The sequence below is a fragment of the Barbatula barbatula genome, assembly GCF_947034865.1.
Source record: "Barbatula barbatula genome assembly, chromosome: 8".
Lineage (NCBI taxonomy): Eukaryota > Metazoa > Chordata > Actinopteri > Cypriniformes > Nemacheilidae > Barbatula > Barbatula barbatula.
This window is the reverse complement of record NC_136771.1, coordinates 5,447,968-5,474,916: the sequence shown is the minus strand read 5'-3', so window position 1 is coordinate 5,474,916 and position 26,949 is coordinate 5,447,968. Positions and strand designations below refer to the sequence as shown.

General features: G+C 39.6%; 3 protein-coding genes across 5 annotated transcripts in view; all 3 read right to left on the bottom strand.

The window, feature by feature from the left end:
• Window positions 1–17,898, bottom strand: part of sh3pxd2aa (SH3 and PX domains 2Aa) — a 74,632-nt gene extending 56,734 nt beyond the window's left edge. For both annotated transcript variants that reach the window (XM_079461491.1, XM_079461492.1), the window contains exons 1-2: window positions 17,162–17,898; window positions 7,848–7,928 (exon numbers count right to left, since the gene is read on the bottom strand). In XM_079461491.1, the coding sequence (XP_079317617.1) occupies window positions 7,848–7,928; window positions 17,162–17,233 (153 nt within the window). In that variant the 5' untranslated portion in view covers window positions 17,234–17,898. The remainder of the gene's footprint in view (window positions 1–7,847; window positions 7,929–17,161) is intronic.
• A 216-nt stretch (window positions 17,899–18,114) lies between these two features.
• Window positions 18,115–21,786, bottom strand: stn1 (STN1 subunit of CST complex). Its single transcript, XM_079461490.1, has 9 exons — window positions 21,444–21,786; window positions 21,021–21,116; window positions 20,832–20,909; window positions 20,476–20,643; window positions 20,216–20,336; window positions 19,922–20,072; window positions 19,322–19,447; window positions 19,072–19,144; window positions 18,115–18,752 (listed from the first exon to the last, which is right to left on the bottom strand). The coding sequence occupies exons 1-9, from the start codon at window positions 21,559–21,561 to the stop codon at window positions 18,595–18,597; spliced, it is 1,089 nt and encodes a 362-aa protein (XP_079317616.1). The 5' UTR covers window positions 21,562–21,786; the 3' UTR covers window positions 18,115–18,594.
• Window positions 21,787–22,205: 419 nt separating this feature from the next.
• On the bottom strand, window positions 22,206–26,694 carry lrrc58a (leucine rich repeat containing 58a). 2 transcript variants are annotated; one of them, XM_079461643.1, is made up of 4 exons: window positions 25,872–26,694; window positions 25,036–25,164; window positions 24,678–24,955; window positions 22,206–24,590 (listed from the first exon to the last, which is right to left on the bottom strand). In XM_079461643.1, the coding sequence occupies exons 1-4, from the start codon at window positions 26,324–26,326 to the stop codon at window positions 24,397–24,399; spliced, it is 1,056 nt and encodes a 351-aa protein (XP_079317769.1). In that variant the 5' UTR covers window positions 26,327–26,694; the 3' UTR covers window positions 22,206–24,396. The 2 variants fall into 2 exon arrangements, with proteins under 2 accessions (XP_079317769.1, XP_079317768.1); XM_079461642.1 differs by having other exon boundaries at window positions 22,211–24,495; window positions 25,872–26,639.
• Window positions 26,695–26,949: the final 255 nt, after the last annotated feature.

Genomic DNA, 26,949 nt, shown 5'->3' with positions numbered 1-26,949 from the left:
ATCTGACCCTACAGACCAGTCAGGGTGGAGCTGAAAATACTACGGGACGAGACGCGAGACATCGGAGACGCTTGATTCAACCTAGGGGTGGACTTTAAAATGAATCACAGAGCGAAACAGACACACTCCCTAACAGAGGCAAAGCTCTGAGTTATGCGTCACATGTTCCTCAATCCTCACCTGTCTCTTGTTACATTAGACAGCTGTGTCTGAATCACACACACACATTCACAGAGATCTGAGAGAGAGAGAGACTGATAATGACAGAGGCTGCATCCGAAATCGCCTTCTTCCATACTATATAGTAGGCGACAATCAATATGAGTCATGAATAATAGTATGTCTGAAACCTCAGTATGCAAAAAGCAGTAGAAGTTGAAATACGGATGGTCTACTCCTACTACTAGTGTGGATCGGATGGACCCTTATCTATCCCATGATGCCATGGGAGCTGAGCAACGGTCACATTTCAAAAGTAAATCAAATAAATATAGCGGAAAAAATTAAGGCGGACTACCGTTTTTTAATGTATGTCCCAATAAATGAATTTCTCGTGACTAAATTATGTTTTTTTAAATGCTGACGTGTAGGTTGTTGTTAATACGTCGTCGGTCAAAGAGCTTACGTGTAACATGACCATAAAACATGGCGGACGCAGTACGTCGGAAATGTATTTATACTGCTCCTCTCATACTATATAGAACGTACTAATTTAATGGCCGATAGGTAGGTACTTATTCAAATATAGTACGTACTGTCACAGTATGCGATTTCGGACGCAGCCAGTGAGAGAATGAAGTGGGAGACTAGAAGAGCGATTCAGTGTGACAGGTTTCTATCATTGTTAAGTGTCCCATAGTCATTTCATTTTACAATTCTTATATAATTTTTTCCAATATGTATATTTGTGTAATCTGTAATTGTATGTTAATATTTAGGAAAATATAAAGCATCCTTTTCATCATGCCAATACAGCTAGTTAAATCCTAAAAAGCATTCTTTGGCACTGGTGTACTCACACTTTAACAAGCACACTTCTCTCACAGTACAGCAGTGAGTAATTGTGGGTGTCCGTGGTGACTATTTCAGCAGCATATGTAGGGCAGCCAGCAGCAGGGAATAGAGAATTTGGCTCGTCTTGTCTGCCAACACCCAGATTTACCCTTGTTCTCCTTTTAACTCTTCATACGATGGGCCAGAATTAAGACGTGAACACCAACAACACCAAACTGATCTCAGACCAGTAAAACAGTACTGCTGCTCCTCCAGGTCTCTGAAGACATAATCAGGGCATACTGTACTCATATCGACTTTGCTTTAGTGACACTGTCCTAATTTAGAATTTGTATTGCCACTCTATTCTATTTATTCTTTTGGGGTCCTCTGGAGTACTTGATTCTGATTGGACATTCAACGGTATGCAACCGCCTAACATTAAAAACAAAGGGCCATATGGATAAACAGAGGAAGATATTTGGAAGAATGTTAACAATTTTCAGTTCTGGGAAGTCATTGGCTACCATAGTTGGAAAAATTCAAATGGTAGTCAAAGGTGCCCCAGAACTGCTTGCTCTCCTAAATTATTCAAAATATCATATTTTGTGTTCAACTAACAGAAGAATATATACAATCTTTGCCCAGGAAATGACATGTTCATTAGAACAAAGACAAGTTTATAAAGATTTGGAACAACTTGAGGGTGATGATTTTTGGGCTTCTGACAGATGCTTAGCTCGTGTGAGAGAGAGAGAGAGAGAGAGAGAGAGAGAGAGAGAGAGAGTGTGTGTTAACTGTGACTGAGTGTGTATTGTGACTAGGTGCAGTTTGTTCAGGCTCAGTGAAAAAACCCCAGTAAAACCAGGTCATCTGAGAAAACCAACTCTTTAACTACCCTGCACATTTACGGTGTAGTGTAAACCAGACGTGCCGTGTCCCATATGTCTCTTGATTATAAACTTAATTCTCAGTTTTGCTTTGAAAGCACTCAGTCAGTATTACTGAAGTATATGCAATAATCATACAGTAAAGTCTATTTACATAGCTTTTGAAATATTTTTAAATAACATTTAATTGTATTTCCGACGGTTTTATTGAACACCCGAAAAACCTACATTTTCTTCTAGGCAACATGCCATGTTAATTATATTTGTTAATATTTGCATTTGAATATTAATAGCATTTGGTTTCACTGTGGCGTTTTTGTAAAAGACAAATTTTGCTGCCTTGACAAGTCTACTTATATCCCAGGGGCTTTAAACATACAGGAACAGTGCTTTAAAGACAGACACACTCATTATTCAGTGGCTCTCTGAATAATTTCCATGTTTTGTGCCAAGCTAACTCCAGCACATCAAAAGAAGAGACGTACCGTACCATCCCTGGCGAGAGCGTGTGCATAACTGCAAGGGGAAAAACTCCAGAGGGAAGCGTTTAAACAAACCGAACCCTCGCTTTTGGGGAAAAAAGCTTTACCAACACCGTTTAGATCCGGCTTTCCATGCACACCCTTTCATAAGTGGGTTTTGTGTGAGGACTAGGCTAAACTTTAGATAGGACCAAAGTAAGATGATTTATTTATAATTAGGCGAATTTATTCACAGGATTTGTGTCGCAAAATGCAAACAACATCCTGAGGCATAACAGGTTTAGGAAAAAAGCTTTCCTAAATAGTAAAGAGTTTAACCTTGCAAAAAAACATATGCAATACAATGCAAAAAAAATCTCAGACAAATCTGAGAGAAACGTTGAGATAGAAACAAATATCGAGGCAGTTTTTCTGAAACATCGTATATCCAAATTCACGTTTTTTCGGGAATTGGTAAAAACTCTACTGTGCTGTCAACGTTGACAATTTTTGGTTTGGTATAACCAACATTTATTTATTTGATATTTGCAAAACCCCAAAACATAAAGAGTGATAATATAGTAATGGTTTATGTCAAAAAAGAAGAATCCCAAAATATGGAGATACAAGGTGTCAGAAGTACAGAAGCCATATATTTAATTTAATACAAATTGCTTCCCTAATAATTCTTTGACACACTTTATTTTATATTGCTGTATTTTAGCATTAGCTTAGCAACATTGGAGCGATTTCTATAGAGTTTTTTTTGTATGACATACTTTTATTCTTACATTTACAATCTCAGTCTTAAGTGTCTCCAACATGTTTTAAAGTGGTTTAAAGTTTGTCACTAAGTGTTTAAAGGAGTCACTGCGGAATGGAAATGTTTTGCCATCTTTATTGTAAGAGTTCACAGGCCGGTCTACCGGCTCATCAAAGATTGTTTGTTTTGTTACTCGGTCTCGAAGTCTACGAAAACATCAAAGATCATCAGAGAGGTGGTCAAAAGCCCACAGTCTGGCACCAAGACAATAAACCCACATCCAGACCAGTGAGTACACTTACACATACACCATCACATCCACAGCAGCAGACCGATCAAACATTCGCGACTCCAGCGATTTAAGTATCCATCATGATGCTGGTTCACTCATACACTTCCTCTTACAATCAAATTTACATTCCTACAAGATTTACAGCTGCGGAGACACTACAATTATGTTCTGTTTAGGTATCAACTTAATCTTAGATGTTTCTTATGGAATTTGGAGAGACCAAACCAACATTGTCATTCAGAAGGGAGAAATAAAACGAATGATATTCGAATAGCTCAAATATAATAAATCATAAATACGTCAAGATTTAAAGTGCTCTACAAAAGCAAAAACTCACAACAAATAGCATTTATTCTTATGAAATTCACCATAGTTTAACTAAAATAAAATTCCCATAGCGCAAAGTGAACTGATTTACAGTTGAATAAATGTTAAATCTGTTATTGTTGACATTAAATCAACATTAAAGCAATTATCTTTGCTTTCTGGCATAGATTCTTATTTTTATGTGTAGTAAAACCCTTTTAAACACAAATCAATCCTGGTTCTACAACAGTAACGGTAGTCTTACCATGATATTTGTATGGTTTTACATATAATAATACATTTAAAAAAAAATAATGCACATTTTCCTCAATTTAACTGTGATAAAACCACAGGTCATTTTTCTAAGGGCAAAGAGTTGCATGTTAGCGTCTTGCTAAGCTAACCAAGTAAAAGTCCAATAAGCATAAAATACATAACACACACAAACTTTGTATAAAAACCCTTTTGGCTTTATAAAACCTTAAAATGAGGATTCTGTCATACTCTTTCTATTTTGGTTTTCAATAAAAGTCTCCACAGCTCCCTATTACAGAATAGTAGAAACAACTGAAATCATTTGTGATGTTTCTTCCCATGAGTCTCGTTCCTTCTCTAACACCACTCATCTCAACTACAAGGAGTTAAATCAAGAAGTACGATGGAAACCTCCAACTGAACGTCCTGGTTGGTAAAACACCAAATTTAGTTTCCGCTTCATTCTCTTTGCACATAAGTGGCCTCAGATCAGGAGCCAAGGGCAATGTCTCCCTTCACCACAGACTCAAAACCCTCCATTGTTCCTCTGAGCACAAGGCCAGTGTGTATCTCTGAAGTGTAGGTATCGGTCTTCTGACTAAAGCTCAACCCCACTCATGAAACAAGCCTTTATCCGGCATCAACAATCAGGGCCCTTCTTCCCTTGCTGACCTCAGTACAGTAGGCAGTGTGGATCGTTCCTGAAAAATGCTGAGACGTGGCGTGCCTGCCGTTCCTTGTGGTCTAGATGGCCATTTTGGACTTTAAGCCAGGCAGGGCCACGTCGCCTACGCATTCCCAAATCTAGACTGGATGACCCTTCGTTTGCCAGAGCATGTACTGGATAAGATTATCCGGTTTCACTTGGATTCATGCTTGGGAAGTTTCTAAGGACATAAGGTCGGGGAAATCGAGCCTGTATGCTAGACTTAACTGCGAATTTCTTCATTTTGTTGAACACAGAGAAAGATATTTGGAATAATTGTAACCAACAGTTCTGGGACCCCATTGACTACCATAATTGAAAAAAGTATAATGGTAGTCAAAGGTGCCCCAGAACTGTTTGCTTTCCTACATTCTTTAAAATATCTCATTTTGTGTTTAACAAAACTTAACAATTTATGAAGTAATTTGTCATACTATGGTAGTCAGTGGGGTCCAAGAACTGTTTGGTTACAATCATTCTACAAGATAACTTTCTTTGTGTTCATCAGAACACAAATAAGTTAATGTTATATTATTGGGTGAACTATCCCTTTAAACACATATTAATAATTTTAAATAAAAATATCACGCCATTACTCAATACCCCTGTCAGACCTGATCCTGCCGATACCCTTGTTGTGATTTTATCATTCATTCAATTCAGATCCTTCCCCGTCTTCCATTAAACACAGAAGCTATGAAAGTAAAGACACATTTAGCATAAATCCCCTCCTACATTATGCAGATGTCAGCAATCAGCAGTGTTATACGATCAGATGAGGACCTGAGCACAATACAATACTGAAGAACAGCCAGAAGACTTGACAGTAAGACACACCCACCTCCTCAAAACAGCCATGAGTGGAGTAAACTAACCAGCCGAGGTCAGTTCTTCAGTATTCTGCTCACAAAACATCATTCTGTACCTGTATAACCTTACAAGACTTGGTTTAGATTGCAAATGGAAGGAGAATGTGGAAAAGATCTGAATATGGAAGATGCAAGCTCCCATTCGTTTGATTAAATTGCTACAAGACCGGCGTTTAAAATGGCCTTGATGTGTTATAACTATACACAAGCTATGTGGGTGGTTTTCCCACAGAGACCAGGGAGGACAAAATAGATATGGAATTTCAAACAAGAACCTAGAAGTATAAACAATACAGGCTTCCCAATATACACCCAAGCATATACAATGATCCCTTTTGAGAATTGACTATGGTGCTTGCGCGGTAACCATAGCTTACCTGTGGCCAACTGTGTGTGTTTTAGTGTGACTATAGAAACTTTAATGGTCATAGTTGCAATGAAAATAAAGCAGATTTCATCAATCGTGTAACATATTAGTATGCATGCCTTCAAAAAGTTAACACGAAAAAAATCAAACAAATGAGTTTGTATTTGGATGACAGATGAACTCTGTTTAGCTAACAGAAACTAGCCAAATGACAGCACTAGATCTTCTTGGTCAGCACGCATGAATTTACTTTAAGCGAACTGTGAAGCATTGGGGAACGGTTAAACGTTGTTTAACCAGGTGCCAGTGTGTGCGCGAAGCTTATAAACACAGCTCAATTATTTTGTTTAAGCCAGATGTGTGCAATATGCTAATGCTAACAAACGAACAACAGCACAGAGCGTTTTCTTACAGATAAGAATCTTTGGATACATTGACCAAACAATGTATAACCCCATTAACGTTATTGTGCGTTGGTGTGGAAGCAAGACAGTTTTCGCTACAGTTTCATTCATGTGGACGCCTTTAGAATGAGCTATGTGACGTCATATGTGACAGACTTATAATTAAGGCGGTGCAAATCTAAATCTACAAATTCTGGTTCATCAAAGTCGTCGGTCTGAATGTGCTTGGCCACAACATCGGCGCTTTAAAGTGGAGGAATTTATAGACAGGATTTTTCCACAGCTAAAGCAAGGAGCTAATAAAAGCGCTTCCCCAAATTCAAACCCAAACCTGCACAGCTCCAGAACACTGTGAACCAGATCACATCCCACAAAGCAACGATTAAATTCTGAACGACCAAAAGTGCTTAGCTACCAAAATATTTCCTCTGCTGTCAGCAGCACTGCCGAATGCATTATTTATACATTCCTTAAAACGATCCGAGACGTTTATAGCTTCATACTGTTCATCCTTCTTCCTTACGTTTGTTTTTCTTCCAGCCATTTATCCCATACGGCAAGAGAGGAACTGGGGAGAAGGGAGTGGATTGACTGTGATGGTTCGGCCTCTTGGTTTATCAATGGAGGCTTTGACTTTACCCCGATGCCCCGGCACAACACGACCGTCATTACCGCTAATGTAAAACACTGACAGAACACCAATCTCCTTAACACACTGTGTAGAACACTAACTGGAGTACAGAACAATTCATGGTATTATAGAAACTAGATCCAAAAACCCAACTTATTAGTACTTATTTGATCAGTATTTATAGACACAGAGCAAATATACTTCTCTAGTGCTGTACTAACACGAATCTTAATACACGCTTAAACCGACATGCTTAGACTGCAACTAAATGTGCTCAGTCATCCACAATGTCTACATTTCGTCCCAGACTTTACCGAGGGGCCCGGCTGCACCTGAAGGTTTGGGTGCGAACGCTGCCTTTCCTCCGTTCTGCTTCCAAAGCAAATACTGTTCCTGGCTGAGGTGTCCTGAGATCTAAACATTACAGCTCTGTCGAAGAGTTGCTTTTTATTGTGTAAAATACACTCATAAATGTCAGTCCAGCAAAGCCCTGAGGCATGTAGCACACGGCGGGACGCTACATTACACAACATTAGAAGTGGTTTAGGTGTACCATTAAAGGTACATTAAAGGGATTCAAACTCATACCCACAACGCTTCACTGACCTATAACTTTTGTTTGCTATTCTTTTGATAACGCGTTTCATTATGTATGGTTTTAAAGCACCTGGGAAGTGACAGAAATCGGAAAACAGACAAAAACGCACTAGCATGCTACATCTGCTTCGTCTAAACTTCGTCCTCGAATCTGCATCTTTTAATTCGCTCTCTCTACACCGACACCAATAAAAAAGATTAAAAAAATAGTGACAAATGGATTCCTCAGTTGCTGGATGCCAAGTGGGTATCCAAATCAAGCAATGAATCCCTCCCTAGAAAACCTCAAAAAGTAACCAAAAACACGAGTTACCTGAAGGTCGAAGAATTTACTGTATCTTCTGTAGATGATGTGAGAAGTGGAGTCTGAGTATGTGACATTGATGAGATACACCTGAAAGAAAATAGAGGAAAGAGCATTAAATGTTAAATACGTCTTTAATAAATACTATACTGTATCAAGACATAGGTCATTGCGCTATATGTCACAAAACAAATACTATTATAATTATTCAACACTTCATAAAACAAATCCCAGATAGCACATGTATGTCTGTAAGATGCCAGCAAAAGATCTTGAAAACATCTGCTTTGTAAAAACATCTGCTAAGCATCTAAGAAGGGTTTTACACACATTCTCAATCATAAACAATTGACAGACATCTTCTAGATGTCTATGTGACATCTGACAGGAAACGTCTCAGAGACGTATTGCAGGCATCAAATACACATCTCCCAACTGTATGTGTGCTAGCAGGGAACGCATATCAAAAGTTGCTTGGACATTCTGCAACATAACTCATTTTACAATGAAAGAAACAGGATTTCGAGAACTGCTGTTCAAAGATTCAACATGCTGTTCAAACCAACATGCTGTTCAAACCGAGCAGCATGTTGTGGTCACGAAACACCATGGTCTAGTCGGGAAGCTTTTCCTGCACACGTATGGTTTCTGACAAATCCCTCTTTATTGTCCTGCAGGCAGAATGAAGAAATCTACATTCACAAGACCACCATCAGAGCATTTGTTAAAGGTAGGGAAACTACTGTTCGCAAATGACATCATGAATGGGACAATGACTGTCTCGCACCTGGCTCACATCTGGCTTCCTCTGTTCTCATAACACAGGACACGTGTGATTTGTCATGTTATTCCCTCCCAGGGTTCTCAAGTCTCAAGCATTGGCCGTGAGACACACGCAATTCAACCAGTTCACACGCTCACACGGCACACCGAGCTTTTCTCACGCCGAAAAGGCAATGCCAAACAAGTACACACACACACACACACACTCCTTAATACTCTAATATGTCAATTTGTTCACAATGTCCCACCACACTAGACACATTCAAAATGTAAAAAGATTTGTTTTTGCAAACTGTATGGACTAATTTGTTATATTTTTGTAATTTTTGTATATTTGTATTGAAATATAACATTAAAGGGTAAATCTGATGTGATGAATTGCTCTGTCATTTATCAGATTTTGCCAATTGTTACAATTGGCAAAATTGGGGGGGCGGGGCTCCATTAGGGCCCCTCCCCTAACTGCATGTGATCTCACTCCAAGCTTTTGATCAACAAAAATGATCAAATATGCATGTGAAGGCGTTTGCAGTCGATACCCCCCAGCCTCCGGAGGACGCTTTCGAAATGAGATACAACATGTTTTTTTATTTCATTTCAGTTAAATATTAAAATCGTAACGGTTAATGTTCGGAAAACGAGTGTCGGTTTTCGGTTAGGGAAATGTGGTTGGGCTGTTCAGGAGGTCATAAAGGACTATGAACTTAATACATCTAAGACTTGAGAAAATCTCACCCATGGCAACAGAAAGTAATACTACAGAAACTCAATGATGGGCATTCTGACCTCGACCAGAAAGCAACCAGCAAGAACATCTTTGCAACACACATCAAGGCCTCAGGAATCACTCACAACACCATAGCCATTCATCCATAAAATTGCCTATAACGTGGACACGCCGCTCTCACATTTGCTTTAAAAAAAATCTTTTTTTTTGCAGTTCTGCTAGCAGCAGAGAAGTAAAACAGATAAGCACATTTTAAGTCGTTTGCCAACCTATTTCCAACTCATCTGTACTTACAAACGGGTTGACCTAGTTTTAGTGTACCAGTCAAAACAATCTATACCATAGCTGAGATACAAAGACGGACCTGCTGCAACATACATTTTTTACTTTACAATAGTGCTATATTTGTCCACACACATTACTTAAGTGTTAGGGCTGGGTATCGATTCTGATATTCGATTCCGATTCACAAGCTGTCGATTTGATTCGATTTGAAGGGTTCCCTGATACACAATGTCTAAACAAAGAGTATGTCGAACAAGTTGTATGCCCTAAAACAAAGTTTATAATTAAACCACCAAAATAAAGAAATAAGTTATGTTTTTGTGTTTATCCTTCCTGTTCATTGTTCAAATTCATATTCTTAGGAAATAAAAAGAAAACACTGTAGTTTTTAAATGATAAATAACTGTGCTGTCAAAGTTGACAAGCACTTTTAAAAATCTTTAATTTGTTAGACATTTACAAAACACAGTGGTGATATACATAAAGGGTGACAAATAATTATGGTTTATAGGAAAATATGGCGAAACGAGGTTTCCGAAGGACAGCAGCGAGATGTTTACTGGTTTAACTGTACTTGTTTAACACACACACACAAATAGTTTTTCATACAGTATACTGAGTAAAGTTTGACAAATAACACGGCTCTCAGAGCATCGTATAAAATAATCTTTCTTTCAAGGGATGCGATAAAAACATTTAAAGCAATTGTAACCCTGTTTACACTATAATGTTTTTGTAAATAAAATGTAACACTTAAGTATAGGGGGAAATTCTCACTATTGACTTGTGGTTATCAGCATCCCTATTATTGGCATATTGGCTGTTTATTAGCATTTATAAAGCACATATTCTGCATGAGCATAATCTACATCCCTAATCCTACCCAATACCTTAACCTAACAACTACTTTACGAACAATTTACAAGCAGCAAATTAAGAGTTTATGGGGGGAAAGTCGTAGCTAATGGTTTATTAATAGCGAGAATTGCCCGCTATACTGAAGTGTAACCAAAAAAACATTAAAATCATACTAGGGCAGAAGAAATGTCCTCTAAATTAGGAAATAAACCATTGACGTACTATGGTTTTACAGTAGCAACAAAACCCGTAAGAACTTTGCTATTTAAAAGGCTGGTTACCATTTTCAAAAGACATTTCTGTAAATGTTCAGGTTCCAACTAATAGTGATGCTATTAGTGGATAGTTGATAGCCGATCCTTGTGTGAAAGTCTCGCTTGGTAAGTTTTTCCACTATAAGTTGAACACAGTCTGGCCTCAATTATTAGACAAGCAAAGTGTTTGATTTACCGTGTCCTCATATAACAGGGGCATGAGTTTCGTCGTGTATCAGATATTATGTCACGCACCATAAAGTGGGAAACTGCCTCAGCATTTTTGCGTGCAATGAAATATGAGCGATATCGTACAAATCGGGTAGATGTCTGTGGTAGAGCTTGACAGAAGGGGACAGAGAGAGACAGTGGAATCTCTGAAGTGTGCTGCGAGACCGATATCTCACATGCTTATGCAAGTTTTTGCCCTGTGCCAGGCTGAAGTGCCCCCTCCATCGTGTGAATGCTGGGAAAGACCTTGGCTGAACCACATCATGCCGTTTCCCATAGCGTGCGTGTGCATCTATCCAAACATATACATGCTTATCACACACAGTGTGCCGTGGAATGAGGTGTGTGTGAACCTGTTAGATAGAGAGTGTGAGAACATTTCTTTGAGAGCAAGTGCTACAAAGATAATCGGTGCCTATGTGGGTGCGTACAGAAGTTATTTAAAGACCCTTGACCGGACTGGCATGTTTGCTTGCTGAATCTGCCCTTCCTTGCCCAACTGTAATTTCACAGTAGAGGGCAGCCCCAAATTTCCCAGTGTACACGGGTGTGTGTCAAAGATGAACATTCAACAACCCTGTCTTGATTGGCCTATGGATCCGTCCTCATGGCAACCACAATGGAAAATAGGATTGCCGAAAGCCCGCGCCCAGAATATCAAGCGCAACTTTGCTACCCCTGCGATCTAAAATAACATTTCTGAGGGCAGTGCATTTGAAAACGAACCAACTAAGCTACTGAAACAAGTATGCAATTACTAATTTTACAATGAGCAACATGAAAATACAAATACAATGTTTGTAACGAAACTGGTGTGGGGCACCATTGACTATCATGGCAGGGAAATTACTACTCTAGTCAATAGTGGACCATAACTGTTTGGTTAAAAGCATTCTTTCAAACAGAAATGAATACAGGTTTGGAACAGCCTAAGGCTGAATGATGACAGAAGTTGCATTTTTTGGTAAACTGTCCTTTTACATGTAGAGAAATTTGTCATTTTATCCAATGTAACATCGCTGCTCATTGTTATCTTTGGGATCACTCTGAAACAATGCTAACATAATTTTTTGAATGTCTTTTCTTTAAAATCAGCTATGATTATAACCATCAATAGTGTGGAAAGAGCGCAACGCAATGTATTTCTAAAAACTCATAGATGGAGGAGAGCAGATGCAATACAATGGATAGACCTCCCTCTTCTAAACAATTCTCTCATGAAAGAACCAGAGAACAAGATTACGACAAAACAGCTGGATTCCCGGAAGCCAAAGTGACACTGAATATAATAAGTATACTAAAAAAGAACATCACACTTACACATCTAGTCCACATCTAACACACAACTTCTCATTCACTTTCTGTTTTCAATGAAATGCAGTGCTTACAGATAAAAACCTGTTTTAGGTTTCTAGAACCTGCGGTGAATCATCCATCGTCCCTTAAATATGGAATCAGACAAAGCTCATCATCATCCACTGATAAAACATTTTTTTACATGTATACAAATGTAATATGCATTTACAACACTTATAAGAAGTCTGTTTAAACACTCTTAAACCAGGTCTGAATACCGAGACGTGATGCTAAAACCAAATCTTATTTTTTTCTTTGCAACATAGCTTTTGGCTCTATACAAGAAGGTGAAAACAGAGAGAGAAACTTACTCGTGAAGGTCTTCAGATTTGTCATAAAGAAAAAGACGAGGAAACTTAAGCAGTCTTGGTGGGGCTTCAACTACAGGCCTTACCACTAAACCCCGCCTAAAGAAACTATTTCGAGACATATAAAAGCATATCCATCTACCATATGTCTGACTGTACTACATTCATCCCATCATAGAATTCAATAAAGCTGCAATCCGTAAGTCTCTCCTCTACGTCATCATCTCTGTTTGAAACCTAAAATTACGTGAGTTGAAGTCAAATGGTGTCCAACTGACATTTTCTGCGAAATTGTACCCACCCGCTCAACTTATCTATCATTATTACAAGTCTACCGTTATGAACCAGGGTAAGTTCTATAACCTTAATCAATAACTGTGTTTGTTTATTTTACTCTTTAACAAACAAATAGCAGTTAGGTTGTCATATTTCATTCTGGATCATTATAATAACAAATAAAGTCCGGCCCATTGCCCAAACCTAAAAATTGCTCTGATATCTAATAATGTGACATAAAAAAATGTCATTGTACAGTTTCAGATGCGTAAAGGTCTATTCACATACAATCCGAAATTTTCGTTTGCGTTTTTTGCATTTGCCGCCGGTTTGTACGATGTCTCTGAAATGTCCAAACGCCTCTCAAAATGCTTGCTACGGATGCCAAAAACGCAGAAAATTGAACCAAGTCTGAATTTTTTTATGATGATGAAAACATCGGAGGCAGTGTGCAAATGTAATTTCTCAATGTGCAATGGCCTTAACTGTAGGCGCGGTCACTAGTAATGAGCTTCTCAAAGGCAAATTTTCCAACAGGAAGTTCTTGTAAATCATTAATTAAACATTATGTACATAGGGAGACAGAGACGAAAGGGTACTTTCTGATCCACCTCATGGATTAATGTGATCCACATTTGGGCCGAATGGCCCTCACACCTCACATCATCTCTGCCAAATAAACCTGTGAAAGGATTATGGTTTTGGATTTTGTGGTTCAGTTCCAGTTTCCTTCAGCCACTGGCCATCTTTTCTTGACCTCTTCCACCCTGTGACCTATGTGCAGACGCAAACAAGCAGATTTCCAGCATCCAAAAGGGATGTGGTACAGGAAGTGGAAGGGTTTCCTGGAGAAGTGCAGTTGAAAAAGTGTCAAGTCAGCGTACACGTAAGCCTTTCAGCGTCATCACCTCTGGCCTTTCAGAGTAGTTCACTGATAGGTCCAAACACCATAGATTGGGTCTATTATGTGCACTTAGTAGGGGCAACATTCAGGGCAACTATGTAGTACCTTAGATTCCAAACAAAAAATATTGCTGTAAAACTATTCTTTTTAAAACACATTTATCTACCTATACCAATAAATCGTTAAAAAGTCAACATTTCAATAAATAGCGACAGACATAATTTTTATCATTGCAAGTGGAAATGGGACATGTTCACTGACTCAACCTGGGAGTGAATTGCCATTCCTCACCGCAAGGCTCGTCTACCAAATGTGTAACAGTGCGGCACGGACAGAATTGTCAGAGAAGGACCATTTCACTGCTATTTCTCAGCTCCATTACACCTACATGGCTTTTCAGACAAGCCAATTTCATCTTTCATCCCAGTGCCCTTTCACAAAGCCCCATTCTGTACATCAGGCCATAAAACCACAAAACATCCTCATTAGTTCTCATAATTCCAAGCGAATCTATTAAACAGACGCTGTCAAATATGTAGCACGACGCAACATTAATTTGCGGAAAAACTTTTTGGCTGATGACATCATTAGATACTCTGAGAGAAGAACACATTTCCCACGATGCCTGCTGCTCACTTCCGGCACATGTTGTCACCAGCGGCTCTGGAATCATTTGTTTTTCTTCTCGGTGATGTAATCAAGCTGCACCGAAAGCAATAGACTTTATTCCACATCAGCTCTACAGAAAAAGGCAATGAACTTCAGAGCTTCGTGATGTCATGTTGGACAGGGAACAAGAGAAGAGGAGGAGGAGAGAATGGAACGAAAACATGGAAATTAGAGACAGGCGACGAATGACAGGATGCATCTGGAGTCATTTGTCAGTACATTAATGGAGGATCGAAAGGATTTTGGAGGAAAGGGAATATTCTAAAGGGACAGGTCAGCAAAAAAAAGAAAAAATCTTGGATTTTCTTTCTCCAAACCAATATGCTGTTCAAGGTTGTACTAAAATCTAAAAGGGTAGTTGAAAAATATACCACACATGTGTCCTATTGTGTGAAATTGCAAACCTTTAGAAAACAAACTATTAATTATCTATGATTTTTTTTATTAATATTTATATTTTTTCTAGATTTTGTCTGTCACACCATACATGCATGTTTTTTTGTCAACTACCCCAAACATTTAAACAAATAAATAGCAAAAGCACATAGAAATTGCTAAAATAAACTACATTTAACATGAAATCGACAGATTATTTAAAATATTTTTATTTATATTTTATTTAAAAACTGAAGACAAAACTGTAACAACAGAATCGGGAGATTATAAAGCAGTCCATGCACTCGAAACCCCCAAATCTTCAAAAGCCATGGAGATTTGTGCGAGAAACGATAAAAACAATGTTTGATGTCACTAATTTCAAACCTGAAGTGCAAGTGAGATTTGTTACAATACCATAGAGGTTGAGGTCTTGAAATGAATTTTGGTCATCCGCCCCAAAATTGTATGGCTTTAGAAGATTACCAGTCTTTAACGTGCATTTTGGAGTGACAACCCTTGATCACCAAATCCTTTCATTTATTCACAGAGATGCGTAAATCATCAACAAAATGTTATTTTGGGTCGAACTCCGATCTCAGAGTTCATGGCCACTATCCCTATCCACAGTCAATAACTGTGTTTTGCAGGGCATGATACACACAATCTCAGCATGGCATGTCGTGGCACGATTTTCTTGTTGTGACCAATGATGGTAATCTAACAGATGGAAACAGAAAAGAAAATGTGTCATGGACAAAAGCTGACAAGGGAGCAGATTGCCTCGGGAGAGCCTCAAAACGGCGTGGCGTCCGCTCACACGCACAGTGACACACATCTCGACATGGGTCTCTTGGGTGAACTAGGGTACTGTAATGAACCGAAAAAAACACATCACACACTATTCATTTTCTTCTTATTAAGAAATAACGCATCCAACTCCATCCACCATGAGCGGAGTGTCTGTGCGATGACTTCCTGCCTGAAAACATGAAACATATTCATTCCATTACATGACTCCTATTTTTCGTAAATCCTTAACTGACTAATGATGACAAACCTGAGGTTATGACTGTTCTCTGCCATCCTTCCATGTGCTTAAACTTTACTTGTCTTAAGTACGAAAGGAAAAAAGTTCTCTCATGTTTTGTCTAAAAACAGCCGTCCATTCAAAGAGAGGAAGAGAGGAAGTCAAGACCACTTCTGGGGATTAAAACAAGAGCATGTGGGATCACCGTTCCCCTCCTCCTTTCTATCCCTCCCTGTCTCATACAGAAAGCACAACCAGCTGTTTGACGAACATTACTAATGAGACCTAACAACTGCCTTTCTTTTTTTACTCTTTCCTCGGAAGAGACGGAGCCGCATATTCGCTCTCCAGGGAGAATGCACCGAATCCATGATGGCAATGGGGGAAGGATGTTGCACCAACGCTGATCTGAGAATAGTTGTAGCTTGCGGGAGTTAAAATATAAAAACAAAGGCTGATGGTGAACAGAGTGTCACAATTCAAGATATCACGGTTTGGTGTAAAACCAAAAGAGTGAAAATCTGAGATTTTCCTTTAATTGGGCGTTTCAGGACACTGACACCTTTGTACTAAATACTGGATCTCCAAGCTTCTTTAAACGCACCAGAGATGCTCTTCATGACCTCCTCGGGTCTTGCGGGATCAACACGGACCACCAGGTTTTGCACAAAGATCCCAGCACAAGTAAATGCTGCATGCAAAAAAGGGACCACGCCACATAAGAAACTCTGAACTTCCTTTCACCTAAACGTGAAACACATCTAATCCACAACATGGCCCTGCATATATGCCTGCCAAGCGTATTATCATAAATATTTAAAAGAAACCCCAGAGCCCATCTTTTGCAGGCAATACGCACGCTTCTACTCCAGCCATATATGGGTACTTCTCCAGGCCACCGAACCTCGATATCTGTCAGTGAAGTTGTGGCCTAGACTGTCCGAAAGGGGGTGTGACTCCGGACGACGTGAATAAAAGTTTAATAAGGGAGAGACCCTTACCGCTGAGCTTCAAATGCCCCCGGTGTTCTGCACGACGCCAGCTTACCAAACCGACACGTCGTCGCCGATAACCATTATCCCTCTGACTCGTGTCAGGTAAATACAAAACAAAGCGTTTAGGGTGTCGGTGAGTTCAAACTACACGATTTCCCACAAGCGACCCCGCAAATGCGATTCGTCGGTATCCAGATGTGTATCCGCAGGCTACCGAAAGCGACGCACCGGGTTCGAGAAAGACGCAAAAGGTAAATAGGCAGCCAACTCACGTAATGTTTGGATGGATTCCTCCTCTTCTCCACATCCACCACTTTTACATCCAAAACCGTGCGAAACTGCATTTTGGCGATCAAACGCCGAGACGGTTTGAATAAATTCCCAGAGCGGGGACGGTTTGCGCGAACAATATCGCCGAGGAGCGCGCACGACTGTTGCAGACCGTGTGACCCGATACAGATAAGGCGCCCGTGTATGAAACTTATATCCGTCTGCGGAAAACGCAAATCCTAATATCCATAGCGCTCAGAACGACCGTACGGTGGCGCGTTCCAGACGCGGTGGACGCTCTCGTTGTGGAATCCGAATCGAAGCGTCGTTGGACGAATAACTTGAGGGTCGGCGCGTATCCTTTGTGTTGCGCGGACTACTGTTGTCTACCTGGAGCGAGGGGGGTCTCGTCAAACGCGAGCGGAACGCGTCATTGAGGCCAGGACGCGCGTTCAATTCACCCCGAGGTCCGTGCTCGCCGGAGAACGCAGTCAGTGCTCGGCAGGAAGCGCGCACACACGCTGGGATATTTGGGCAATGGGGTTGGGCTTTTCGACAAGGGCTCTGTTGCGGTTCAAGAGCGGAAAAAACGAGCGTTCGGTTTGTGTCATTGTCTCCACTCGTACATAAGACAACAACAGTGTTTGTTTCCTTCGGTGTGATATGAAATATAAACCGCTGGAAGCCCTTAACTGAAAATTAGTCTGGTTAACAAGCTAATTGAAGACATGTTTGATATGAGATAAACTGCTCATCTGAAAGTCACAGGTAGATTTCCAATTGAGATGTAATAGATAAACGGCTTTCTGCCAATGAGAATGAAATGAGCAGAAAGCGGCATAGATACAGATGTGCTCACGCGGACGGTAGCGAATTTCTCGGCTCGCGCCGCCCTCTAATGTTCGTTAGCTGTAACTACAGTTTGTAGCTGTTCCGCCGAAAGATCTCGTTTTAACGCATTTAATGATGTATATGGTTATTTCTGAAAGAACAATATATAAATTGAACCAAAGCAAACAGACTTTATAAATAAAATAGTTTAATCATTTCAACATGATAATTTAAAGGGATAGTCGACGCAAAAATGGCATTATTTACACTTATGTTGTTCAAACCTACTTTGGATTTCTTTGTTTTCGGGGCGCAAAACTGATTCTTTTTCATTCGTGTGCCTTTGGGACACTTGAAATATCGTTTGTTTATCGTAACATGGTGTTATTTGATAATGCCTCTGCATCCATTTGAAGCATCAGAGATGATGCTCACAATACCCTACCGTTGTTAACAGAACATGTCTTTAAAATGTTTTGCTTTGGTTTAGAATAACAAAGATATCCACTGGGGTTTGAACGATACAAGGACGAGAAAATAATGACAAAACTTTTCATTTCTGGGTGAAAACTCATTCAATATTTTTTGTATTCAAACAATAAAGCTACAGAATGGTGTAGTGAGCTTCAGTTGTGCTTATAATGTCGCTGTTGCACTCCAAGAACGTCAGTGCCACGTGCAGGGCCTCGCGACTTATGTTTTGGCTGTAGTGCTGTCTTATGCTGGACAATAAGTGCAGGATATGACATCCTTTCTCGGCATCTGCAAAAGAGCAACTTTTGAGGTCAATATCGCTTTGGATAAAGTGTCTGCTAAATGCCTAAATGTAAATGTCTTCTGCAAACAGTTTTGCTTTATAATGTTCAGATCTTGACTGGCTGACTACACTATCCTGATTACTTGCGTAGTTAATAATCAAATAAATAAATAAAACTACATAAAATGTGGATTTAGGTTACAATAATTGTATTATGCAAGAAAGACACTGCATGATTGAGACACGATTGTCCAATCAGAATAAAGGAACATTTCAAATCAAATGTGTTTTTAGTATGTAAAATAAGTATGCAAAAATACATACATTTGTCCCTTTTAGTATCTTCTCGTAAAATGTTCTTGATCACTGTGTGGAGATCTTTGTCTTGTTCAGTTACCTACAGCAGTCGAAAAAAAAAAAAGATTTAAAAAAAATCTAGTAATATAATTCAGTTCAGCCCTAAAAATGCATAAAGCATTGCGGGTATCAAATACAAGGCAAGACTTTCCTGAGATGAGTCAAACCACTGCTTTTCTCTCTTATTATTACATCGCACATTAATGCCTGTACATACATTGTAGACTTCATCCTGGGTTCGAACTTTGCGGAATATTTTTCCTTCTTCCTGGAGGAGGCCTAAGGTCTCTTTCAACACGTTTCGGATTTGCGAGGGAAATGAAGGCCCGGGCTGATCTGACTCCTTTAGACAAAATGTAATGTTTCATTATCAAATCATCCTCACAATATCATTCAAAACACCACTTAAATCTTAAATTTTTTCAATAAAAATAACATTTGACAAAGAACATCTAAATGCACAATATGTTTTGTCCATGTACGTATTTTTTTTATAAATGGCTAGAAACACTGTTTCTGAGCGTCTCGTCACCATGTTGTAGTCCTTGAATCTCCAGATTAACAGCATCTCAGAGGAGATTTTATAAAGGCATTAAATATGACCGTTCCCGCCTGCTGCCATCAAACATTACAACATGATCTCCCCTGCTGTGCCTACCACACGTTATTCCTGGCTGTTATATCTTATTACATCCCAGCCAGGAGTAGTGACATTGAACAAGGACAGATTCTTGGTAGCTTTATACGTTCATATTTTGCACTATAATTGTGTATTATAGGTCAGGAGTTGATTGCAGGTCAGGGTCAGACCCAGTACCTGGTGTGCCACAGCGTTCTGGACCAGTGGATGTAAGAGGAACTCAACATCATAAGGTCGAAATCTGGCCATCTCTTTCTCAGAGAGGAACTCCTTAAGGGTGAGAACCGATCGAGACAGCAACATTTGGACATTTGTAGAACCGCTTGCACTGTTAAAAAAATAAAAAATGGTGCATGCAAAAATAACTTAAACATAAATACGTACATTGTGTTATTTCTTATTTGTAGACAGTGTACATTGCATCTACTCTTAAGTTTACTGCAATGTAAAAAACAGATATGTCTCACTCACTCTTTGGCGCCCAGCTCATCACCCGGTACCTGGAACGGCTTATCGTACCACTTTCTGTACAGCTGAGGCATTTCCAGCATACGTGAGATCTGCACAGCCATCAAAGGGTCATCCACTTTATCTAACACATTTTATAAAAAAAAAAAAAGAGCAAAACAATATATTTGTTCTACATACAACCTCATTCTAACTGAAAGATTTATATTCCCAAACAGTAAACATGTTATTGTCCCAGTATCACCGCATGGCCAACTACTCACAAAAGCAGGAGGCTTTAATCTCCCTCTGACCCCGAGAGGTTTTGACGGCTCCCCGAACCCTGAGCAGGTCTCCTATCTCAAGCACAGAGCTCTTCCGTTGAGTCTCCATCAACCGTCTGAGTTCATCTTCGATATTAAAACCTCCAGAGGCCACAGCAGAACTTCTGCCTACAGCGACATTATCATTTACAAGATTTATTGGTAGATATTTAGGAGAATTCATTTTTTTTAGCCATATAGTGTCCCCAGCAGGACGTCATATATGTTTTTATCAACTATATGCCATATATTATAGATTTTACAGTATATTCCATTTTTTATGGAGAGAAAAAAACTGAGCATTTTGTGTAACTTACATGTTGCTCGTTCTCCCTGATGTCTCCATTTTTCATCTTTCCAACAAAGACAGTTTATGACACCAGTGCTATCGTCCACTGCGTGATGAAAATAAACAGACAAGCTTCAATCAATTACAATCCTATTATCAGGATTAGGATATTTTTTATCGTGTTAAAGGACATACAGGCTCTTCACACTCAGATTACCTCCATAGCAATAGAAATCTTCTCTCTCCCACTTGCAAACAACTGTCCCGAGTACATCCACCTGGGATACTGGATGAGTCTTATAGAAGTAAACACCTAGAAAACGTTGGTTAAATGACAATTTCATTGTTGTACTGATAAGGAAGTGCTAAATCAAAACATCAATATGTAAAATCATATAAAGAAGAACACATCTCATATGTATAGTACTTTAATAACAGCAGATAACCAATAACAACATGATCAAACTTCTAGTAACTGTGCTATTATGTTCAGTAACTTTGTAATGTGATGTACTATGTGACCACAGTTTATTGTTTTGTAATGTTTGTAATCATTTCTCATCTGGAACAGTCTGATGTTGGCGTGTCAATGTCATTTCTAATAGTGAACAATGCCCCAAAGCTGTCGCCTTTAGCCTACCAGGCACTTGTATTGACTCCCTCATTTCTAGGATGTCTATGATGTAAAGTTTGGCGTTTGCTGAGAAGACCGTGTCCAGACCCCACTGCATAGAAGGGAGCTCATCGACATCCGCCATCACACATCACACATCGATCGCGGCTGTGCACTGATGTGCATTTCAGTTTCGCCGTTTATTAAAACAATGCCCTTGTTTATTTGAAATATACTGAGCTAAAAAGCGAGTCGTGTTTGTGTTTTTCCGCCCTTGCGCAGAAGTCCATTTGCGCACGTTGGAGGGAAAGTCCGCCATGGATTTATAGACATCAATAAGAACACGTGACATTACGCTCTAGGAAGACTCGCGCGTATTTCCACAAGCCCCGCCCCAAAGCGTCTCACTGCTTCCAATGGTTGGACCGACTACATGAGTGACTTTACCTCTGACGAATAGCGGGTAACAAGGAGGCCTTCTAGTAATCCTCTCACAGCAGGCGGGAGCTTAACAAAGGTATAAATAATGAATGTATATGTTACTATTTGTATCGTTTAAAAGACCACAAATAATAAGAAGGATTGCGTGTCTTGGTGTTTTTACTCCATGGAACGCTCATCCCATACAAGTTACAAAACAAGACTTCCTTATGCACTCAACTTTATACTAGCCATTACTGCCACCTGCAGGACTAAATCAAACCTAGTTTCTACTTGAAGAAACCCCGAGATGGAAAGTTCATACTCGTCTCACATTTACACAGGTCACTTTCACAAACACAAGAAGCAGGTTCTCAGAGTTTTATTGAAAAAAAAAGCAGGAGAGCGTATTCTGACTGAATACTAAGAATGTTGCTGTCAAATAAGGTTTCTCTTTGTTTAAGGGAATAAAAGAAAGACCAATCCCCAAAACACTAAACACAATACTATCTACTGGAAGGCTAAATTATAGCAGGGGGAACGTTATGTGACAGCTGAGAATTACAGTTTCCCCTAGTTGTGTCCAATTATATAGAAAGATCATAGTATAAGTTTAAATAACTATTTTTCATTTACTTTTACATTTTTATACAACTACATTTCTGTATTTCTTAATTTATCATTTATTTTTTATTTTGAACTTTGGCAGGATTGGGCTTCCATTACATCATCATCAGTGTTAGAAACTGAGAAAGTCCGATGTACTCGAAGTACCGGGAACAAAAACTGACCTGCCAACACATACGCAAAGCATTTTCTTTGTAATAATGCGAAGTTTATGACATAAACCGACGTTCCATTACATCATCGGTGTTAGAAACTGAGAAAGTCCAATGTACAAAACTCGTCAGACGGGGGCACAACTGACCTGCCAACACATACGCAAAGCATTATCTTTGTAATAATGCGCAGTTTATGACAGAAACCAACGTTCATAAACGTTAGGCGGAGCGACCCTGATATCGCGTTTTGCAAAGGAAAAGTTACGTTCCCTGACCGGGAATCGAACCCGGGCCGCGGCGGTGAGAGCGCCGAATCCTAACCACTAGACCACCAGGGAGCTCTGAGCGTGCCGGTCGATACAGATTATTTAACGATATACACCGATTATTTAACACGACCCACCTGCGCATTCTGATTTCGATCTGTGAAGCACGGAGGTCGCTGACTCACACTGTAAACGATCCGCTGATTTCAAAGATGGACACGTTCCTCATCTCAGTGCAGAGGTTTTAAAATGAGTGTCACGTGTCACCGTAAGGTCGTAAATAGTTATAAACGAGTGATATCTGTTATAAATGCAGCCGTTAGCCGACCGAATATACATTTGGCCATAAACGCATGAACCCACTGACCCACTAATACACTCAGACAAAGCCACACATACGGTACTGTGCATGTGCAATACTGTGAAAATGATCATAACTGCAAGACCGAAAGGTCACACATGCACCAGATAACAGCAGGAGCTGACGATAAACACCCACGACAGATATGTTATCTGCGAGGAGTATATTAGCTTTGTTTTATTATGAAGATTATTCACCAGATCATTATAAACTATACTATAAACAACATCTGCAACTAAGCAAACCTTTGGCAACAAGCCAGTGTATATAGACATTATACATTTTATCCTGCGAGAAATGTTTGACATCAATCATGAGAACTTTGGTATCCAACCTTTGGACAGAAGAGTTGGGGCAGACTGACAGTCAATACAAAGGAAAGGTTAAAGAATAACCATTCATGTATTGATCACATTTTCCATAGCAGTTTGCAAAAAATCAGTTTGTTCTTCATTTGTCAGAAGTCCAGCTTGTACTGTATGTAGCAGACTAAATCCTTAATACTGTTTTTAAAAGTGATGCAACGGTGGTTTTATATGCAAACACTTTATTAGGGTAATATTCCCTTAAGGTCCCTTGACCTATAAGGGGAAGTTTGAACTTAATAAGTTAAAATGAGCTTTACAAGGTTTAATCTTAATAAAAGGTGATTTTTTGGTTGAGCCACTAAAATAGTGAAAGGTTTTAGGCAGGGGTGTCATCAAGGACCCCGTGATGTACCGTGGCCGAGAAGTGCAACACAAAACAACAAGTTGCAAAACTAAAAACTGATCGAGAAGCAAAATAAAAATGACAAATCTGAAGACTTAGCTAGAACATTCCAAGAAAATGAACTACCTTTTCCGGTTTGACTGACTTGTCGATGTGGTTTATGACTTGTTTTCTTTTGTTCCGCGAATTGTTGTTGTGTTTTTTGATTTGCTATTTAGTTTTTAGATTTGACATTATGTTTTCAGATCTGTCATTTTGATTTTGGGTTTTTTATTTTGCTTTAGGATTTGTTTTTAGTTTTGCAATTTGTTGTTTTGTTTTGCTCTTTCCGGCCACCGTAGTGATGAGCCCAAAAGCCATATATTTAATACTGTATATGAACACATTCAGCATTAAATTTAAATCATATAAGAGATAAGTGTTCCTGTTTGAGGTCCGTCCTATCCCAGCAGTACTCTTTGGAGTCTGTCTTGAGGTACGCTGTTCTCGTCCTCCGACTCTGCTTCGCTCTGTGGATTTGAGCTGCACGGAGAGGAGCACTGAGGAGAACAGAGGTAATGCATGAGTGGCAGGCGGTACTTGCCACAGAAATCCACAAACTTGATATGCCTCACGCACGAATCGAAGTAAACACCTGGGAGACAAGAAACAAAGCGCCTTGAATATCCAAGAACATGACTGTTCCACAAACCGTAACGCTGTGGTTGGTTTGGTCGCCTACCTGCGCATTTCGGATTCGGACACTCGCTTGCCAAGTTTAAATAATGCATTAGATTGGACGGTAGGTCATTCGTTAGGTACAGGAGGTTGTGTGATTTGATTGTGCGTCCGGCCAGCTCCAATAGGGAAGGAGGATTGTAGGTCATGTCCTTGATGAAGCGCACAACCAGAGGGTTGCCACGAAGACTGAGCTCCTGCAAATGCACAAGGCTGAGGATCTCACGAGGGAGGAAGGTCAGCAGGTTGTTATGAAGACTAAGAGAGAGCAGGGAGTGCAGTCTGAAAGACATAATGTATTAATCAATTATTTTTAAGCTATTTGACCTGAGAAGGTGCAAATGTAAAAAGCACGATCTTACCTGTTGAGTTGGGGCGGGATGCTTTGGATGCGATTGTCACACAGAACCAGACATTTCAGACAGGTGAGGTTAGCCAGTTCAGGTGGGATCGAGGAGATCAGGTTTCCACCCAAATATAGCATCTCAAGACTGCGCACAACAAACATCTGAGCTATCACAAAGAGCTGTATCGTTGAGTTTATACAACATTGAGGAATGAGGAAAGGATCGCGCATACTCAGGAAGTCATTGGGAATATTGTTGTGTTTGATAAACTACTCAGGGAGACAAAAAGTGGATATGTATTGGATACATGAAACTTGATTCCAGAAAATCAATGTCTTGTGTAAAGAATCAAGTGTTTAAACTGTAGTGGCGATCAATACCCGACAGATAAAACAATGAAGACTAACATTCACAAAGGAAAGTCGACAAAAAAGGAAGGAAATACAAAGGTCAGTGATTCAAATTCAGATACGAGACAATTTAGCAAAATGTAGATTAGAGATCTAATTTTGACATTGTGGGGTGGGATTGAATCATTAACTTAAGAGCAAATAATGTGTTGTCATGTTATTTGTATAACAGTAACTATTTTGCTGTCTCATGCTAGGTTTGTCTTTCCTCTAAATGACCCAAAAACAAACACGGGCCATAAAATGCATGCAACTAAGTAACGCAGTATCATTTTGTAAAATTGAGCCATGACTGTCTCTACTGGACTTTATGGCACAAAGTAGATGTTATGTACATAATCATCATATATTTTTTTAGCAAATCGATTTGCATCTGTTTAACCATTGTTTTATTCCAAAATGCTCAAACTATAATAATGCCATGGTGAGACAGGCACATACCAGGTCAGATTCTCAATTTCTGGAGGGATGCTCTTTAATCTGTTACCACCAAGTGAGAGCGACTGCAGTTTGGCGAGTTTGAGAAACTGCTTGGGTACATGCCCAAACCTGTTTCCACCCAGATTCAGAGTTTCCATCTGCATGCGCGCAAAATCCCTTGGAAACGACGATTCATCCAGCAGATTGTTTTTCGCCACGAGCGTCTTTAGGTTCGTTAACCGTATAAAGTCTTCTGGTATTACTGTGATGCCATTATTGCTGATGTCCAGATATTCCAAGTTGGATAAAAGACAGACAGAAGGAGGAAGAAGAGATAAACGATTATAAGCTAGATGCAGCTGTTGAATTTGTTTTCTTTTACTGTCCACGATGTGTTCCAAGTTCATGTCGTCCAGATGGAGACGTGACAGATTCAACACAGCGCACCTGTCGTCCATGCTTGATAAACGCGCCATGGTAAACAAATTAATATTTAAAAAACTAAATGCAAAATACAATACAAAAAATAAACTATAATCCGTACAAATATAATCTATTCTATAAAGTATGGATAGCACCAGCTAACACAGTAGCTGAGTGCACCGTACAAGGTTTTATCTGAGCGTACACTAGCTGTCACGCCTCTTGGAGTCAATGGTTGGTTATTCTGCCTGTATGACCATAGCAAACATGATGTACGTGTGCTGCTGTCATAAGAGCGTTGCGCAACGCTGCACGCTTCACTGCAAGTGCTAGTTTGGTTTACATCAGTGCAACCGTAGACGCCGCATTGAGCGCTATGGTCCGGTGCTGCGATACGTCAGCGAGCCGCCATATTGGTGAGGACATTTCTCAGGCGATTGCTATGGTTTACGATCTACGTGGAGCGTGAAACGTTGTCTTTGGTTGGTTAGCTTTTTATTGTCAGAAATGTTTTTATTGTGAACCAAAAATGTAAAATCCCACGGCTTAAATGTATGTAAAAGCATGTGTGATTTGTTTTCAACCCTTTTACTAAATGTGTGTTGCCTGTTCCAATATGGCGGCGACGTTGACTCATGAGCCATCGGCCAACGAGGAGTCTGTCTATCATTATGAC

Excerpts from the sequence above, each read along its gene's own strand:
- stn1 (XM_079461490.1), bottom strand. The coding sequence starts at position 21,561 with ATGGCGGATGTCGATGAGCTCCCTTCTATGCAGTGGGGTCTGGACACG. Across the intron at positions 21,117-21,443 it reads GGAGTCAATACAAGTGCCTG|GTGTTTACTTCTATAAGACT; the intron begins GTAGGCTAAAGG and ends AACGTTTTCTAG. Across the intron at positions 19,448-19,921 it reads AGAACGCTGTGGCACACCAG|GAGTCAGATCAGCCCGGGCC; the intron begins GTACTGGGTCTG and ends TTTTGTCTAAAG.
- lrrc58a (XM_079461642.1), bottom strand. The coding sequence starts at position 26,326 with ATGGCGCGTTTATCAAGCATGGACGACAGGTGCGCTGTGTTGAATCTG. Across the intron at positions 24,956-25,035 it reads ATCCCGCCCCAACTCAACAG|ACTGCACTCCCTGCTCTCTC; the intron begins GTAAGATCGTGC and ends TATGTCTTTCAG. Across the intron at positions 24,496-24,677 it reads TCCGAATCCGAAATGCGCAG|TGCTCCTCTCCGTGCAGCTC; the intron begins GTAGGCGACCAA and ends TGTTCTCCTCAG.